The sequence below is a fragment of the Chiloscyllium punctatum genome, chromosome 10, assembly GCF_047496795.1.
Source record: "Chiloscyllium punctatum isolate Juve2018m chromosome 10, sChiPun1.3, whole genome shotgun sequence".
Classification (NCBI taxonomy): domain Eukaryota; kingdom Metazoa; phylum Chordata; class Chondrichthyes; order Orectolobiformes; family Hemiscylliidae; genus Chiloscyllium; species Chiloscyllium punctatum.
Genome location: NC_092748.1, coordinates 18,824,648 through 18,842,467, shown reverse-complemented (window position 1 = coordinate 18,842,467; position 17,820 = coordinate 18,824,648). Strand labels below are relative to the sequence as shown.

General features: G+C 42.0%; 1 protein-coding gene across 3 annotated transcripts in view; it reads left to right on the top strand.

The window, feature by feature from the left end:
- spag16 (sperm associated antigen 16) overlaps positions 1 to 17,820 on the top strand; it is a 1,014,658-nt gene that overhangs the window by 85,252 nt on the left and 911,586 nt on the right. For all 3 annotated transcript variants that reach the window (XM_072578621.1, XM_072578623.1, XM_072578620.1), the window contains exon 7: positions 8,003 to 8,120. In XM_072578621.1, coding sequence (XP_072434722.1) covers positions 8,003 to 8,120 — 118 coding nt within the window. The remainder of the gene's footprint in view (positions 1 to 8,002; positions 8,121 to 17,820) is intronic.

Genomic DNA, 17,820 nt, shown 5'->3' with positions numbered 1-17,820 from the left:
CATACCACTTCACACCAGGAGACTGCCATAGGAGGCTACTGCATCAGGCTGGGAGGTCGCCATGCCACTCTGGGAGGCTGCTGTGCCAGGCCGGAGGGTCACCATGCCATGCCATGCCGGGATGTCGCGGTACCAGACTGGGAAGCCGGGAGAGAAGACAAAAAACATCACTAAGAGGAAAGAATTGATAAGCAAGGAAGATGAATGCGTGGAGTGGACAAGCTCCAGCTGGAGCATCCGACTCCGTGAATACCTCGTGTGAAAATAAGAGAGTTTATTAAAGGATAAGCTGTCTTCTATATTGAGCTTTAAGTATAAATGTTTGCTTGATAAGGTATTAAGTACTAAGATGAATTGATTAGGCTTTTATCAATTTATCAATTTATTTTTGCATTGTGAAATCTACACTGATATTTCAAACGTTGATTCATCACAGCATGCGTCCTAGTGTGTGTCCATACTTGGTATTAGATCAGTTGCTATTGTTGGTGCAAAAGCAGAGTTCAAGAGGAAAGTGTTGGCATAAATTGGCACAAAGTTGACATTTGAGCTGTTAGGAACCATGGGGTGAATAAGGTGGGCCTTATTTGGCAATAAGTTGGCATAGATGGCAAATAGAGCCTGGGAATGAAATGTTTTGACACTCAGGTGGCTTTGTAGCCATGACAGGCCAGGGGGATGTTTGGGAGTTCGTGGTTGATGTAAGTTGGCACTAAATTGGCATAAGAATTATAAAGTGCTATTGTTGGGGTGGGTAGTGGGGCATGGAAGGTATGAGGGGCCTTGTGAAGTGGGAAAACAGCATACATTAGCATGGAGGGCTTGAAAACATATTGACAGTGGTAGCTGGCCACTGGTTGGCATGAAGAATGTGAAGGCCTTTTTGGGGTGGATGATTGGGTGGATGTCTTTGCAGAGTTTGGCTCTGAGCCAGGAAGAGGGGGTGGACTGTCCTACTTTATTACAATTGAATCAAAGTTCTGGAACCAATGTGGTCCTTTTAAATGGCCTGCCTTGGCTGCCTGTGTGGCTGCTCCCACATTGTTTCTGGGAACAACAGGCGATATTTCATTGCGCACCCACCCCTGGATATCTGGCAATTTGGGAGTGCTTCTCCTGAGGTTGGCACCCTGAGTCAAGCATTTTTCCAATTTTGATGCAAAACTCCAAGCCTATATCTTTGGCTTTTATGGGAAATATAAACATTTTGTTCTAATCTTGAATTTCACTTTGCACGCATGTCCTGCATACTTTTTTGGCCAGCCTGTACCTGGACTGGAAAGGATCTGTTTTGTGGTAGCTTGGAGAAAATGGTCAACAGATAATGTTAATATTCTAAGTAGGGATTGCTTTGGGAAATAGAGAAATTAGGATTTTGGTAAGATAGTTAGCATCTTGCTCTTTAGATACTCAAATTAATGTGAACAACATCTATACCTGTCCTTCTCCTCTGGGATTTCTTTTTGGCACATATGGTTAAAACAAAATGACAAAGTAGATGCACTCAAAACAGTAGTATTCTTTAAAAGATTTTCTTCAATGTCAACATAATTGTTTGTTGGGGTAAGTGAATTGGCTTCATACAGCTGAAAATTAATCAATATTGTGTGTAATCTTGATGGGCGGGGATATTGAATTCATCGATTTTCAAAAAATCTTTGATATGGTATCATTTGGAAGATTACTATATTACTAGATTACTAGATAGGATGAACAGTTAATACTTGATGTCTGAAGGAAATTGCAAAGGGATACTAACAGAATAATTTATAAATGGCAGATGGGATTCAATGTCTATATCTCAAAGATATAAGCATCTTGGTAAATTAGAAAATATCTCTGAATGAGAATGGAAGTGATTGTGTTCATGTGAAGAAATAATGTACTATCCTGTTGATTTGCAGGTGACCCTTTCTAAAATATGGTGTCCTAAATTGGACACATACGTGATTTAGAAAATCTTAGAATAACTCCTTGCTTCACTATACTCAATACCTCTACTTGATTGGCAGAGACTATTCGCAGATAAAGGAACAGTTGGAAAGTGGGAGGCCTTCAGTAATGAGATAACATGAGTTTGGAGACAGTTTGTACCTGTTACTGCGAAGGAAAAGGCTGGATGATGAGAAATTGACGCTGTGGTCAAGGAAAAGAAGAGAGGCATATGTCAGATGTAGATAGCTAGGATGGAGTGAATTCCTTGACAAGTATAAGGACAGTAGGAGTATACTTAAGAGGGAATCCAGGAGTGCAGAACATGAGAAATCTTAAGCAAATAAGGTGAAGAAGAATCTAAAGAGTTTCTACAAATACATTAAGGGCAAAAGAGTAACTAGGGAGGCAATAGAGCCCTTTAAAGATCAACAAGGCCATCTGTGTGTGGATCCACAGGAGTTGGATGAGATACTAAATGAGCATTTTGCTTCAGTATTTACTGTGGAAAAGGATATGGAAGAACTGAAGGAAATAAATAGTGAAATCTTGAAAAGTGTCCCTGTTGTAGAAGAGGTGATGAATAAATCCCAGGACCTGATCAGGTGTATTTGTGGAAAGCTAGGGAGGAGATTACTGGGTCCATTGCTGAGATATGTATGCTGTTTATCACGCATGTACTTATGTTGCTCCTATCATGCTCTCTTGCAATCTTTCTTGATCATGGTTGATTCCCCGACTTGATGGTCACAGTGAAGTGAGAGATATGTGGGGCATAATGTCACAGATTGTGGGCTAACATACTGGACACAGTGAAGTTAGAGATATGTGGGGCATAGTGTCACAGATTGTGGGCTAACATACTTTTACTGCTGCTAATGGCCCAGTGTGTCTCATTAATTGAACAGCTGGGTCTGTTCTGAATCTATTCTATTGAGCATGGCAGCAAAGCAACATGACATGGTGGAAGATGTCCTGAAAGATGCAACTTGATCTCAACAAGGACAGTGGTATTACTGCTGTTGATGCAAAAACATCAGATACGTTTGCAACAGGTAGCTTTTCCTGTCATGTTGATTCTGTGAACGCTGAACTCAGGCTCTGTCTGGTGGATCTTGCCAGCTTGGACAGTGGTATGCGACATAGGTGATGGACATTGAAGTACCCCAGTTTATGTGCTACCTTACTCTTCTTTCAAGTCCTAAGTGCTTTTTTTTATTCCCATCTTTTTTTTTCACTTACCTTGTCATGAGCTTTGGCAGTGTCAGCGGCAGTGAGAGGTCGGTATGTGGACCTCGAGCGGACCCAGGGTGTGGATCTTGAGCAGTCTTGAACCTGGTTCAGGGGCAGACCTCAGGCAGGTCTATCACAGAACTCGAGCTGAGCCCAGGGCAGAGGCGAGTGAATCCCAACTTACTTTTCAGGAACAAGCGCACAACCTGGGATTGGCGGCTGCTACATCAGCAGATGTGAACGAGGATCAGTAACTTGGGTCCAGCGTTAGCGGCAGTGAAGCATTGGCAGAAAGGCATCATGGCAATGTGTGGATGAGGTGGGCCCAGTGACTCGGACATTAGTTGGTCCGGCACAGGCAGCAGCGAGGTGATGATGGAGAATTATTGGCTCAATGGCAAAGATGGCACTTGAGGATCAGCGACTTTGATGTTCATTGGGTTTGGTGTAGACAGTGGCAAAGCGATGGCACAGGGATGATAAGGCAGGCTTCATTGGCAGTGATGAGTTGGCTCAGGATTTATGAACTCTCTTCAAGCTACATTTCTCTTCTTTATTCCTTAGTATTAAATTTTTCAAAGTGGGACCATTTCCATAGAATCCGTACAGTGTGGAAACAGACCGTTCAGCCCTACAAATCCACACTGACTCTCCAAATCCCACCCAGATTCACCCCCTATGCTACAACCCTGCATTTCCCACTTAATCTACACTTCCCTGGACACTATGAGCACAATAGCACGGCCAATTCATCTAACCTGCACATCTTGTAACTGTGGGAGGAAACCCATGCAGATACAGGGAGAAAGTGTAAACTTCACACAGACACTGTGAGGCAGCAGTGCTAACTGCTGAGCCATTGTGGCGTCCCAAATAAGTAACGCGCTCTGTTCACGAGACTGGCTGTAATGCAACGAGGGGTACGTCAGCTTCCAAGAGATCAATTGTGTTAGGGGATTCTGTAGTCAGAGGTACAGACAGACATTTCTGTGGCCAACAGAGAAAAAACAGAATGGTGTGTTGTTTCCCTGGTGCCAGGATCAAGGATGTCTCAGAGAGGGTGCAGAATGTTCTCACGGGGGAGAGGGGCCAGCAGGAGGTCATTGTCCACATTGGAACCAACGACATTGGAAGGGAAAAGGTTGAGACTCTGAAGGGAGATTACAGAGAGTTAGGCAGAAATTTAGAAAGGAGGTCCTCAAGGGTAGTAATATCTGGATTACTCCCAGTGCTACGAGCTAGTGAGGGCAGGAATAGGAGGATAGAGCAGATGAATGCATGGCTGAGGAGCTGGAGTATGGGAGAAGGATTCACATTTTTGGATCATTGGAATCTCTTTTGGGGTAGAAGTGACCTGTACAAGAAGGACAGATTGCACCGAAATTGGAAGAGACTAATATACTGGCAAGGAAATTTTTCTAGAACTGCGTGGGAGGATTTAAACTTGTAAGCTGGGACCCAGGGAGATAGTGAGGAAAGAGATCGATCTGAGACGGGTACAGCTGAGAACAGAAATGAGTCAAACAGGCAGGGACAAGGTAGGACTAATAAATTAAACTGCATTTATTTCAATGCAAGGGGTCTAATAGGGAAGGCAGATGAACTCAGGGCATGGTTAGGAACATAGGACTGGGATATCATAGCAATTACGGAAACATGGCTCAGGGATGGGCAGGACTGGCAGCTTAATGTTCCAGGATACAAATGCTACAGGAAGGATAGAAAGGGAGGCAAGAGAGGAGGGGGAGTGGCATTTTTGATAAGGGATAGCATTACAGCTGTGCTGAGGGAGGATATTCCTGGAAATACATCCAGGAAAGTTATTTGGGTGGAACTGAGAAATAAGATAGGGATGATCACCTTATTGAGATTGTATTATAGACCCCCCAATAGTCAGAGGGAAATTGAGAAACAAACTTGTAAGGAGATCTCTGCTATCTGTAAGAATAATAGGGTAGTTATGGTAGGGGATTTTAACTTTCCAAACATCGACTGGGACTGCCATAGTGTTAAAGGTTTAGTTGGAGAGGAATTTCTTAAGTGTGTACAAGACAATTTTCTGATTCAGTATGTGGATGTACCTACTAGAGAAGGTGCAAAACTTGACCTACTCTTGGGAAATAAGGCAGGGCAGGTGACTGAGGTGTCAGTAGGGGAGCACTTTGGGGCCAGAGACCATAATTCTATTAGTTTTGAAATAGTGATAGAAAAGGATAGACCAAATCTAAAAGTTGAAATTCTAAATTGGAGAAAGGCCAATTTTGACAGTATTAGGCAAGAACTTTCGAAAGCTGATTGGAGGCAGATGTTCGCAGGTAAAGGGACGGCTGGAAAATGGGAAGCCTTCAGAAATGAGATAACAAGAATCCAGAGAAAATATATTCCTGTCAGGGTGAAAGGGAAGGCTGGTGGGTATAGGGAATGCTGGATGACTAAAGAAATTGAGGGTTTGGATCAGAAAAAGAAGGAAGCATATGTCAGGTATAGACAGGATAGATCGAGTGAATACTTAGAAGAGTATAAAGAAATTAGGAGTACACTTAAGAGGGAAATCAGGAGGGCAAAATGGGGACATGAGATAGCTTTGGCAAATAGAATTAAGGAGAATCCAAAGGGTTTTTACAAATATATTAAGGACAAAAGCGTAACTAGGGAGAGAATAGGGCCCCTCAAAGATCAGCAAGGTGGCCTTTGTGTGGAGCCACAGAAAATGGGGAGATATTAAATGAGTATTTTGCATCAGTATTTACTGTGGAAAAGGATATGGAAGATATAGACTTTAGGGAAATAGATGGTGACATCTTGCAAAATGTCCATATTACAGAGGAGGAAGTGCTGGATGTCTTGAAACGGTTAAAAGTGGATAAATCCCCAGGACCTGATTAGGTGTACCCGAGAGCTCTGTGGGAAGCTAGAGACTTGCTGAGATATTTGTATCATCGATAGTCACAGGTGAGGTGCCGGAAGACTGGAGGTTGGCAGTGGTGCCACTGCTTAAGAAGGGCGGTAAAGACAAGCCAGGGAACTATAGACCGGTGAGCCTGACCTCGGTGGTGGGCAAATTGTTGGAGGGAATCCTGAGAGACAGGATGTACATGTATTTGGAAAGGCAAGGACTGATTCGGGATAGTCAACATGGCTTTGTGGGTGGGAAATCATGTCTCACAGTGTTGATTGAGTTTTTTGAGGAAGTAACAAAGAAGATTGATGAGGGCAGAGCAGTAGGTGTGATCTATATGGACTTCAGTAAGGCGCTCAACAAGATTCCCCATGGGAGACTGATTAGTAAAGTTAGATCTCATGGAGTACAGGGAGAACTAGCCATTTGGATACAGAACTAGCTCAAAGGCAGAAGACAGAGGGTGGTGGTGGAGGGTTGTTTTTCAGACTGGAGGCCTGTGACCAGTGGAGTGCCACAAAGATCGGTTCTGGGCCCTATACTTTTTGTCATTTACTTAAATGATTTGGATGCGAGCATAAGAGGTACAGTTAGTAAGTTTGCAGATGACGCCAAAATTGGAGGTGTAGTGGACAGCGAAGGGGGTTACCTCAGATTACAACAGGATCTTAACCAGATGGGCCAATGGGCTGAGAAGTGGCAGATGGAGTTTAATTCAGATAAATGTGAGGTGTTGCATTTTGGGAAAGCAAATCTTACCAAGACTTATACAATTAATGGTAAGGTCCTAGGGAGTGTAGCTGAACAAGGAGACCTTGGAGTGCAGGTTCATAGCTCCTTGAAAGTGGAGTCGCAGGTAGATAGGATAGTGAAGAAGGCGTTTGGTATGCTTGCCTTTATTGGTCAGAGTATTGAGTACAGGAGTTGGGAGGTCATGTTGCGGCTGTACAGGACATTGGTTAGGCCACTGTTGGAATATTGTGTGCAATATTCTCCTTCCTATCAGAAAGATGTTGTGAAACTTGAAAGGGTTCAGAAAAGATTTACAAGGGTGTTTCCAGGGTTGGAGGATCTGAACTACAGGGAGAGGCAGAACAGGCTGGGGCTGTTTTCCTTGGAGCGTCGGATGCTGAGGGGTGACCCAATGTAGGTTTACAAACTTATGAGGAGCATGGATAGGACAAATAGACAGTCTTTTCCCTGGGGTCGGGGAGTCTGGAACTAGATGGCATAGGGTTAGGGTGAGGGGAAGGATATAAAAGAGACCTAAGGGGCAACTTTTTCATACAGAGGGTGGTACGTGTATGGAATGAGCTGCCAGAGGAAGTGGTGGAGGCTGGTACAATTGCAACATTGAAGAGGCATTTGGATGGGTATATGAATAGGAAGGGTTTGGAGGGATATGGGCCGGGTGCTGGCAGGTGGGACTAGATTGGTTTGGGATATCTGGTCGGCATGGACAGGTTGGACCGAAGGGTCTGCTGTACATCTCTATGACTTTAATTAGATGGAACTTTTACTGATTAATTTGTAAAAATCTATAAAATCTCTCAGAAGAATATGGTACTAGCTGTGAAAGGTTTTCTGAGTGACCATGCTTGAGAGTAATGCAAAATAAATATGCTAGCTCTTGTAGTCATTGAAACATAATATCTGATAATCTGTTGACACGTCTGAATGGGTTTAGCTTCAGTGTTTTATTATTGCACTTAGTTGGAATTCCCTGATAACTCTGAAACTTTTCTTGTGTTGATGTTCAACCTTCAGCCTTCATTTTTTTTCTGTTTTCTGAGAATTCAAAGCTAAAAATCCAATTTTGAGAATCCCTCTGGTGATATTTCAGCACATATTACCCACAGGACATTTGGGACCTGAAAGCTATATTTGTGATCCTGCTTTCAGATATTATCTTCTAATGATCTGTTTGTGATCTTTTAGGCTTAAGAAGCACTATGAATCCTTTGAACCTACCCTGAGCAAGATCAAAGAGAAATATAATACTGCAATAAAGCAAAAAATGCTGACAAGTTTGGAGAAAGACAGAGCTCTAGTGCAGGTTTGTAATTGCATCTGTTTGAAAGATATAATTATAAAGTTTGAAATTGCAGTTCCTCCTATTCTTGCAGAATGCTGCAATTTGATACTTGTGTTTGAGCATAATAAGTTATTTTCCATCTATGTTCAATGTGCATTCATGATAGCATTTAATATATTTAATAAAAGCTACCTTTTTCTGTACAGAAGTTGGCATGCATCTTGCTTGTCTCTGAAAAATGTTAGAATCCCCAAAGAGCCCAATAGCTTTGTAAAGAGATATGAGTTTCCTAACAAATTCAATGGATTGCTGAAGACTTCACATTTGAAGAATTTTACTGTACAAATTTTAAATCAACATTAACTAAACATTACTTAAGAGGCAATCATTATACTAAAGTGCAGAAAAGATGATCACCGCCCCCTCCCCCACAATGTTTTAACATAGACAAGTACATTTTTTCTTCAAAAAAATAAGGAGGTAGAAAGCAGGAAACTGCAGGCCAATTTTGTCAACATCTTATCTATATGTTAGAAATTATGCTTGAAGATGATATAGCTGTCACAATGAAAAGAATCAAGGCAACCAAGCACACTCAACATGGTTTTGTGAAATGGAAGCCAGGTATTATCAATTCATTGGACTTTGAGGAAGTACCATGTGGCATGGATAAGGGGAACTGGTGGAAGTATTGTAATTGGGCTTACAGAAGACATTTGAGAAGGTGTTACATCAAAGGTTGTTGCAGAAAATAAAAATTCATTGTGTAGAGGAATAACATATTGGTGTGCACAAAAGATTATCTAGCTAACAGGAAGTAGAGAGTAAGCATAAATGGGCAATTTTCTGCTTAGCAAGAGCTATCAAGTAGTGTGTCATACGTCTTAGTGCTGAGGCCTCAACCTTTTGCAAATTATATGAATGACTTGGATGAAGGGACTCTGATTAAACTGGTTTCTGTCATTATGTGGTTGAAATTCTTCATTTGGCTGCAAACTTCATTTTGAAGTCTTCACCATTCCTCAAAAGTTCAGGTGTGTGTATTAAATGTGGAAAGACCAGCAATTACTCACTTTGTATCTAAGGTTTAAAGCGAACACTTGACAAGGCCTTTATTTGGGTATCCTGTACCTGTGGCACCAGATCACATGGGCCTGTGGGCAGGCACATCTCAATCTCAGAACACTTCCCCCTCCCTGCCACCTCACTTCCCTTGTTTAATTCTGTGTAATGGACTTTTTTTATTTTCTAAAACAGGAATAACAATTTTGTGTTTCTATGAGGACATTTGGTAACAACCTGCTCATACAGCAATACCTTGTTTTGCCGGTGCTACGCACTGCTCTGAATATGGATAAAAGAGCAGAAATCTTAAGTTGACATTAGGGTAGCATTTGCTGAAGTATGGTATCAAAGAACCCTCATAAAAATGGAAGTAAATTGGAATGCAGGGAGAAACCTGTCTGCTGGTTAGATTCTGACTCTACAGAAAGGAAGATGGTTTGGTTATTGGAAACCCATTGTCCCAGGACATTACTGCAGAACTTCCACAATGTAGTGTTCTTGGTCCAATCCTCTTCAACTGCTTTATCAATGATATTTTCTTCATAATAAGGCCAGAAGTGAGGCTGGTGTACCTCTTCAAGTGCTGAAGCAATCCATGTCCACATACAGCAAGACATGGATGACTCTAGGCCTGGAGTGATAAATGGCAAGCAACATTTGTACCGCATAAGTACCAGGCAAATTTTACCATTTACATTTGACATTCAAATTATCTTTGCTGAATTTCCCCAATATTAAGAGTCTAAGAATTGTCATTGACCATAAATTGACGGATGAAGTTATATAAGTGTTGTAATTAAAAGAGCGGGTCAGAGACCAAAGTTTATGTTGTTGATTACTGACCTCCTGTCTTTACAAAGCTTTTCCACTGTCTACAAAGTTCAAGTTAGGAGTATAATGGAATGCTGTCCACTTCCTTGGATTGGCGCAGCTCCGATCATACTTGAGTAGTTCAATCGCATCCAGTGCAAAGCGACCCACTAGATTAAAACCCCACACAGCTATCAACGTTCACTCCACCCAGCACTGACATATAGTGGCAGCAGTATGTACCACCTAAAACGTACATGACAGCAACTCATCAATGCTCCACTGGCAGCACCTTTCAAACCTTTAATCTCATTTAGATGGAGAAAGATAGCAGATACACGGAAGCACCAATACCTTCAAATTCTTCACCAACCCGCACACCATTCTGAGTTAACAACCCATTCCTTAACTATTGCTGGAGCAAAATCCTGGAACTCCCCTCCTTTTAGCTGTGTGGGTATATGTACATCCTATGTATCATAGTGGTTTAAAAAGGTTGCCCATCACCACCTTCTCAAGGGCATTAGGAATTGGAAATGAATGCAAGCCTAATCAGAGGTGCCCTCATCGCATGAATGAATATAAAGAGTCATCAATATCCCTATTGACCTTTTGTGAAAGCATTTTAAGCTATTGTGATACATCCTGAACATCATCTACAAGCTCAAAGATGAGGAAGCATTGAAACACCTATATAAGAGATTGTAATACTATAAGTTACTGATTAGTAAGTTTGCTGATGACACTAAAATAGGCAGTATTTTGGACAGTGTGGAAGGTTATCAGAAATTGCAGCAGCACCATGATCAGCTGGGAAATAGAGTTTAATATAATTACGTGTGAGGTCTTGCATTTTGGAACGTCAGATCAAGGTAGGAATTTTATGGTGAATGGTAGGGCCTTAAGGAGTGTAGTGGAACAGAGCGACCTTGGAGTTCAGTTTCACACTTGAGAATGGCTTCACAGGTAGACAGGGCAATGAAGAAGGCTTTTGGCACACTGGTCTTCGCCAGTCAGCGCCCTGTGTATAGAAGTTGGGAAGTTATGTTGCAGTTATACAATACGTTGGTGAGGCTGCTCTTGGAGTACTGTGTTCAGTTCTGGTCACTTTTGTTACAAGAAGAATGTTTTAAAGTGGAAAGAGTGCAGAAGAAATTTACAAGGATGTTGCCTGGATTCAATGGTCTGAGTTATAGGGAGAGGTTGGACAAGCTAGGACTTTTATCTTTCTAGCGTAGGAGACTGAGGGGGGACCCTCACAGAGGTATGTAAGATCATGAGAGGCATGGATTGAGTGAATGCACTCAACCTTTTTTCAGAGCTGGGGACTAGAGGGCATCAGTTTAAGCTTAAAGGGAAAAGAATAAGGGAGATCCTGAGGGGCAAAGCGTGTAAGCATATGGAATGAGCTGCCAGTGGAAGTGGTTGAGGTAGGCACATTAACAACATTTAAAAGACATTTGGATAAATAGGAAATGACTAGAAGGATATGGCCCAAGTGCAGTGAAATGGGGTTAGCGTGGATGGACATTTTGGTTAGCATGGACCAGTTTGGGCCAAAGGGTCTGTCTCTGTGCTGTAAGACTCTATGACTACTGTATTGTAAATTACATCCCATTTTAGGTGATTTTAAAATGTCTAATCTTGACTATTTATGCTAGTAATAGTGAAGTGAGATTTAAATCCACCAAGCAACTCTAGTTTGTGTATATTTTAATGTTTGATTACATTCTCCTAATGTGATAAAATGTTATTAATGCCTTCTAACTTAGCCTGGTTAATTTCTCTTCAAGCCATCACGATAACATCTGTTATTCAATGATGAAAAATTATATGTATCAATTTTGACCTTCTCCTTTTCTTGGGCCTGTAATATAAGCCTATGCATACAAGAATATTACTCTGTCTGCTTTATTGAGTTGCTATACATTTTAATCTTCTCTTATGGATGTTTAATAAGCTAATGGTTTCACTGTTCTAGGTTTGACCTGATGTAGCTATTGCAGAATGTGCACTAATGCATGAACATGTGTTTTGAAATGTTACTGTAAAAATTCTACCTGACACCTCTATGCTTAAAAAAGAGCCAGAACTTTTAAAACAATTATCTTAGTCTGCTAAGAACCATAAAAGGATTTTTTGCATGTATGAGGAAAATAGAATCATTACACAGTATAAAAGGAGATTATTCAGCCTGTCATGTTTGTGCTGTCTTTCTGTGAGAGCTATATTGCTCATTCTACTCTCCTGCCTTTTCACTGTAGCTTGTGTTTCTTTTGCCAATCTCTTCAAATTTGCACTGCCTATTTTGAGCTTTCTGTCAGTTACACCATTCCAACTACCCTGTGCAGACCCCTCATGATTTTAAACATCTACATTAAAGATCTTCTCATTCTTCACCTCTAAAGAGAACAGTCTCAATTTCACCAATCTATCTTCATAATCCAAAGTTTCTCACCCCTGTGATCTTCCTCACAAATTGTTTTTGCATCCTGTCCAAAACCTGACATCATTCCTAAAGTATTAGAATTCAGTTTCAGTTGAGGCTGAACTAATATTTTATAGAGGTTCACCATAGGTTCCATTGTTTGTTTTCCATGCCTTTATAAATCCGAGATCCCCTTTGCCTTATCATGGCCCAGTCTAACCTGTCCTGCCAGCTTCAAAGATTCATACATCTATTTCCAAGTTCCTTGGGTTCTGCAACATTAGGCTTTTCTCTTCCTCCGAAAATATATCACTTCAGATTCATTAGATAGAATGCTGAACAGAACCTCATGGATAATATGTGCCAAATTGGCAGAGGATACATGTGATTAGTGAAATTAATTGTTTTAAAGGCTAGTATGGGAGAAATGGGTTCCAGTTTGTAGGGCTATGATATCAGAACTGTGGAAAGTTAGGGCTGTAACGTTAGGACAGTCTGAATCTGAACCAGGTTGGGAACAGTATCCTAGTAAACCATCAACTAGAGAGGGAGAGAGAGCGAGAGGGCTTTAAATTTAAAAAAAAGGTGAGAGTTCAAAATTGGGCAGATGTAGTAAATCGAGGTATGGAGCAAGGTTGTAATACGGGAAATGAAGATCAGAGAATGACGCCGAGGGACAGAGAGAGTAAATCTAATACTCCAACAGTCATGACTAGATGATACAAAGGTAACAAAAAGTCATCATTAAAGCTTCTGCATCTGAATGTCCATAGCATTTATAACTACATAAACTAATTGCTAGCACACCAATACTGAAGTATCTGAAAAAGCTCTGATAGCTGTTATGGATATGTGGATATGAGGCCGCATAATGACAAGCATTGGGTCCTAAAACACACACAAACAAATTATTGGAAAAACTCAACAGGTCTGTGGAGAAATAATAGAGTTAACATTTTGAGACCTTTCTTCAGAACTTTTCTTTAGTTTGCACATCACTCCCTTTTTAAAGAAGGGTGAAAGAACAAAATCAGGAAATTACAGACCAGTTAGCCATTCATGTATAGTGGGGAAATTATTGGAGTCTATAATCAAGGATGGGGGTAACTGAATATAGAATTAATCAGGGAGGGCTGGCATGGATTCATGCGTGACAAACCTCTTTGAATTTTTTTTGAAGAAGTGACTGACGAAATGGACGGAGAATATCTATGGAAGTTGTTTATATGGATTTCCAGAAGGCATTTGATGAAGTCCCACATTAAAGACTGTGAGCTAAGGTAGAAGCCCATGGAATTGAGAGAATATTACTGACATGGCTGGAAAATTAGATGAGTTCAGTAGGTGACAGAAAGTAGGAATACTATGTTTCGGGCAAAAGCCTTTCATCAGCCTTTCTTAGCCTTTCCTAAGACATGGTGCCCAGATCTATTCGCAGAACCCCGGCTCTAACCAGAGTTTTGTACAACTGCAGCATAACTTCTGTGGCACGGTGGCTCAGTGGTTAGCACTGCTGCCTCACAGCACCAGGGTTCCAGGTTCAATTCTAGCCTCGGGTGACTGTCTGTGTGGAGTTTGCACATTCTCCCCATGTCTGCGTGGGTTTCCTCCACGTGCTCCAGTTTCCTCCCACAATCCAAAGATGTGCAAGCCAGGTGAATTGGCCATGCTAAATTGCCCGTAGTGTTCGGTGCATTAGTCAGAGGGGAAATGGGTCTGGGTTGGTTACTCTTCGGAGGGTCGGTGTGGACTGGTTGGACCGTAGGGCCTGTTTCCACTCTGTAGGGAATCTAATCTAATCTACTCAAATTGGCAGATGTGACCAATAGTGTCCCACAAGGTTCTGTGTTAGGGCCTTAGTTACTCACATCATTTATAAACAACTTGGATAATGGCATAGAAAGTCATACATTCAAATTTGCTGATAACACAAAGTTAGGCAGTGTTGTAGGCAGTGTCGATGGTAGTCAGTCAGTATCCCTTTGTAATTTTATGCTAAGTGTATTGGCAAAACTATCGCAGATGGAGTTCAGTGGAAGCAAGTGATGAGGTTATCAGTTTTGGACTGAAAAAGGATAAATGAGGGTATAAAGTTAAGTACAATGAATGTTCAAAGAGATTTATGGTTCAGGTGCACTGATCTCCAAAATGTCACAAACAATTGCAGAAAATAATCAAAGCTAATGGAATGCAGGTGCTTGTATCTAGAGGAATGGAATACAAGGATGCAGAAGTTATCTTTCAGTTATTTAAAACTCTGGTTAGACTTGGGGTTCTGTGAATAGATCTGGTCACCATGTCTTAGGAAAGGCTAAGAAAGGCTGATGAAGAACTTTTGCCCGAAACGTCGATTTTCCTGCTTCTTGGATGCTGCCTGACCTGCTGTGCTTTTCCAGCACCACTCTAATCTCTAGCATCTGCAGTACCCAATTCCGCCCTGAGAATTAGGGCCAGACTGTTCGAGAGATGCTAGGAAGCACTTTTACACATAAAGATGTTTGGAAAGCTCTTCTGCAATGGCAGTGGATGCAGGATCAGTTGCTACTTTTAAATCTGAGTTAGATACATTTTTGTTAAGCAAAGGTATTAAAGAATATGGGCCAAAGTCTGGTATAAGCATTTAGGCCTCAGATCTGCCATGATATTATTGAATATGCTCAAGGGATGAATGGTCTACTCCTGTTCTATCTTTCTGTGTCCCAGTGATGTAATGGTTAGAGTTTACCTTGTTTCATGAAACCATCAGACGTACAGGGATCTTGGTGTTCTATTTTAAAATTCTAATCCTGTTTTCCAGCACTTAACCCATAGTCTTGTATGCTTTGCTATCAGAATTGCATATCTGAATAGTTTTTTATTATGGTTTCTGTCTCTACCACAAAAAATCTAGTGTATAGGTATAGAAAATAATTGAGAATGCTTATGGATGCTATCTCTTATTGTGAGAGGAATCCAACATAAAAGTAGGATGTTAAGCTTCAGTTATATTGGCATTAGTGTGACCACATCTCGAATAATGTGTATTGTTTATGTCACCTGATTGAAGGAAGGATTTAATGTTTTGGAGGCTCACAGGAGGTTTACTAGGTTAATATCTGGAATGGAGTTATTGTCTTGTTGTGAAAGCTGGACAGATTAGTCTTTCTTCCACTGGACTTTTGAAGAGTGAAAGATGACTTTATTATCATTTTATACAATGCTGAATGGTTTTGTCAAGATGGTTGAGGGAAGGATATTTCCTGTTGTGGGTGAGTCCAGAACTAGAAAGCAAAATTTTGAATTTGATGTATTATTTTTTCTCTGAGGGTTGCACAGCTTTGCAGATGTTAGAGGCACAGGCATGGAGTCATAAACGTATTAAGCACATTAAAAAGGCCCTTCAGCCAATTGCATTTGCACCAGTCAAAAACAGCCACCTAACTATTCTCATCTCAAATGCACATCTAAATGTATAGAGTCATATAGCATGGAAACATACCCTTCGGATCAACTAGTCCATGCTTAACATAATCCCAAACTAAACTAGTTCCTGCTGCCTGCTCCTTGCCGAAGTTTTCTATAATCCCACCAACATCTGGGTGAGAAAGGTTTTCTCACATCTCCTTTAAACCTTCTGTCTTTTACTTTAAATCTACGCTCCTTGGTCTTTGATCTGTCCATTACAGGGAAAAGTTTCTTCTTGTGTACCCTACTGATATCCCGTATAATTTTATACATTGCAATCAAGTCCCCTCTCAGTATCCTATGCTATAAGGAAAACAGCGCCAGTCTATCAGATCTTTCTTCATAACTGAAACATTCTGGTAAATCTCATCTGCATCCATTCCAGTGCTATTACATCTCAGCGACAGTTTGAATACCAGAACTGAGCACAGTGCTTGAGCTGTGGCCTAGCCAATGTTTCATACAGTTCCAGCATAGACCCCCTACTCTTAAATTCTGTGCCTCTGCTAATAAAGGCAAGTATACCACATGCTTTCTTACCCATTTTATTCCTCTTGACCTAATAACAACACACCAGATGACCTCCTTCTTTAGAGACCGCAATTTCCCTTCCCACGTGGTTAAAGATGCCCTCCAATACATCTCGTCCACATCCTGCACCTCCGCCCTCAGACCCCACCCCTCCAACCGTAACAAGGACAGAACACCCCTGGTGCTCACCTTGCACCTACCAACCTTCGCATAAACCAAATCATCCGCCAACATTTCCGCTACCTCCAAAAAGACCCCACCACCAGGGATATATTTCCCTCCCCACCCCTTTCCGCCTTTCGCAAAGACCATTCCCTCCGTGACTACGGTCAGGTCTACGCCCCCCTACAACCCACCCTCTCATCCTGGCACCTTCCCCTGCCACCGCAGGACCTGCAAAACCTGCGCCCACACCTCCTCCCTCACCTCCACCCAAGGCCCTAAAGGAGCCTTCCATATCCATCAAAGTTTTACCTGCACATCCACTAATAGCATTTATTGTATCCGTTGCTCCCGATGCAGTCTCCTCTACATTGGGGAGACTGGAAGCCTCCTAGCAGAGCGCTTTAGGGAACATCTCCGGGACACCCGCACCAATCAACCACACCGCCCTGTGGCCCAACATTTCAACTCCCCCTCCCACTCTGCCGAGGACATGGAGGTCCTGGGCCTCCTTCACCGCCGCTCCCTCACCACCAGACGCCTGGAGGAAGAACGCCTCATCTTCCGCCTCGGAACACTTCAACCCCAGGGCATCAATGTGGACTTCAACAATTTCCTCATTTCCCCTTCCCCCACCTCACCCTAGTTCCAAACTTCCAGCTCAGCACTGTCCCCATGACTTGTCCTACCTGCCTATCTTCTTTTCCACCTATCCACTCCACCCTTCCCCCATCCCCGACCTATCACCTTCATCCCCTCCCCCACTCGCCTATTGTACTCTATGCTACCTTCTCCCCACCCCCACCCGCCTTTAGCTTATCTCTCCACGTTTCAGGCTCTCTGCCTTTATTCCTGATGAAGGGCTTTTGCCCGAAATGTCGATTTTGCTGCTCCTCAGATGCTGCCTGAACTGCCGTGCTCTTCCAGCACCACTAATCCAGATATCTGGTTTCCAGCATCTGCAGTCATTGTTTTTACCTAATTACATAAGGGACTGGTCTGTATGCACACCAAGGTTTCTCTGATTTTCGGTGCTTCTAAGGGCACTACATGTTAATCATACGTTTCCTTGCCTTGTTTATCCTGTCCGAGTGCACCATCTCACATTTATCCATATTAAATTCCATTTGCTATTGATCAGCCATCTAACCACCCTGGTTAAGAAAGGAGGGAAGCAGAAGGCAGGAAACTATAGGTTGGTTAGCCTCACCTTGGTTGTTGGTAAGATTTTAGAGTCCATTATTAAGGATGAGATTGCAGAATACTTGAAAATGTGCAGTA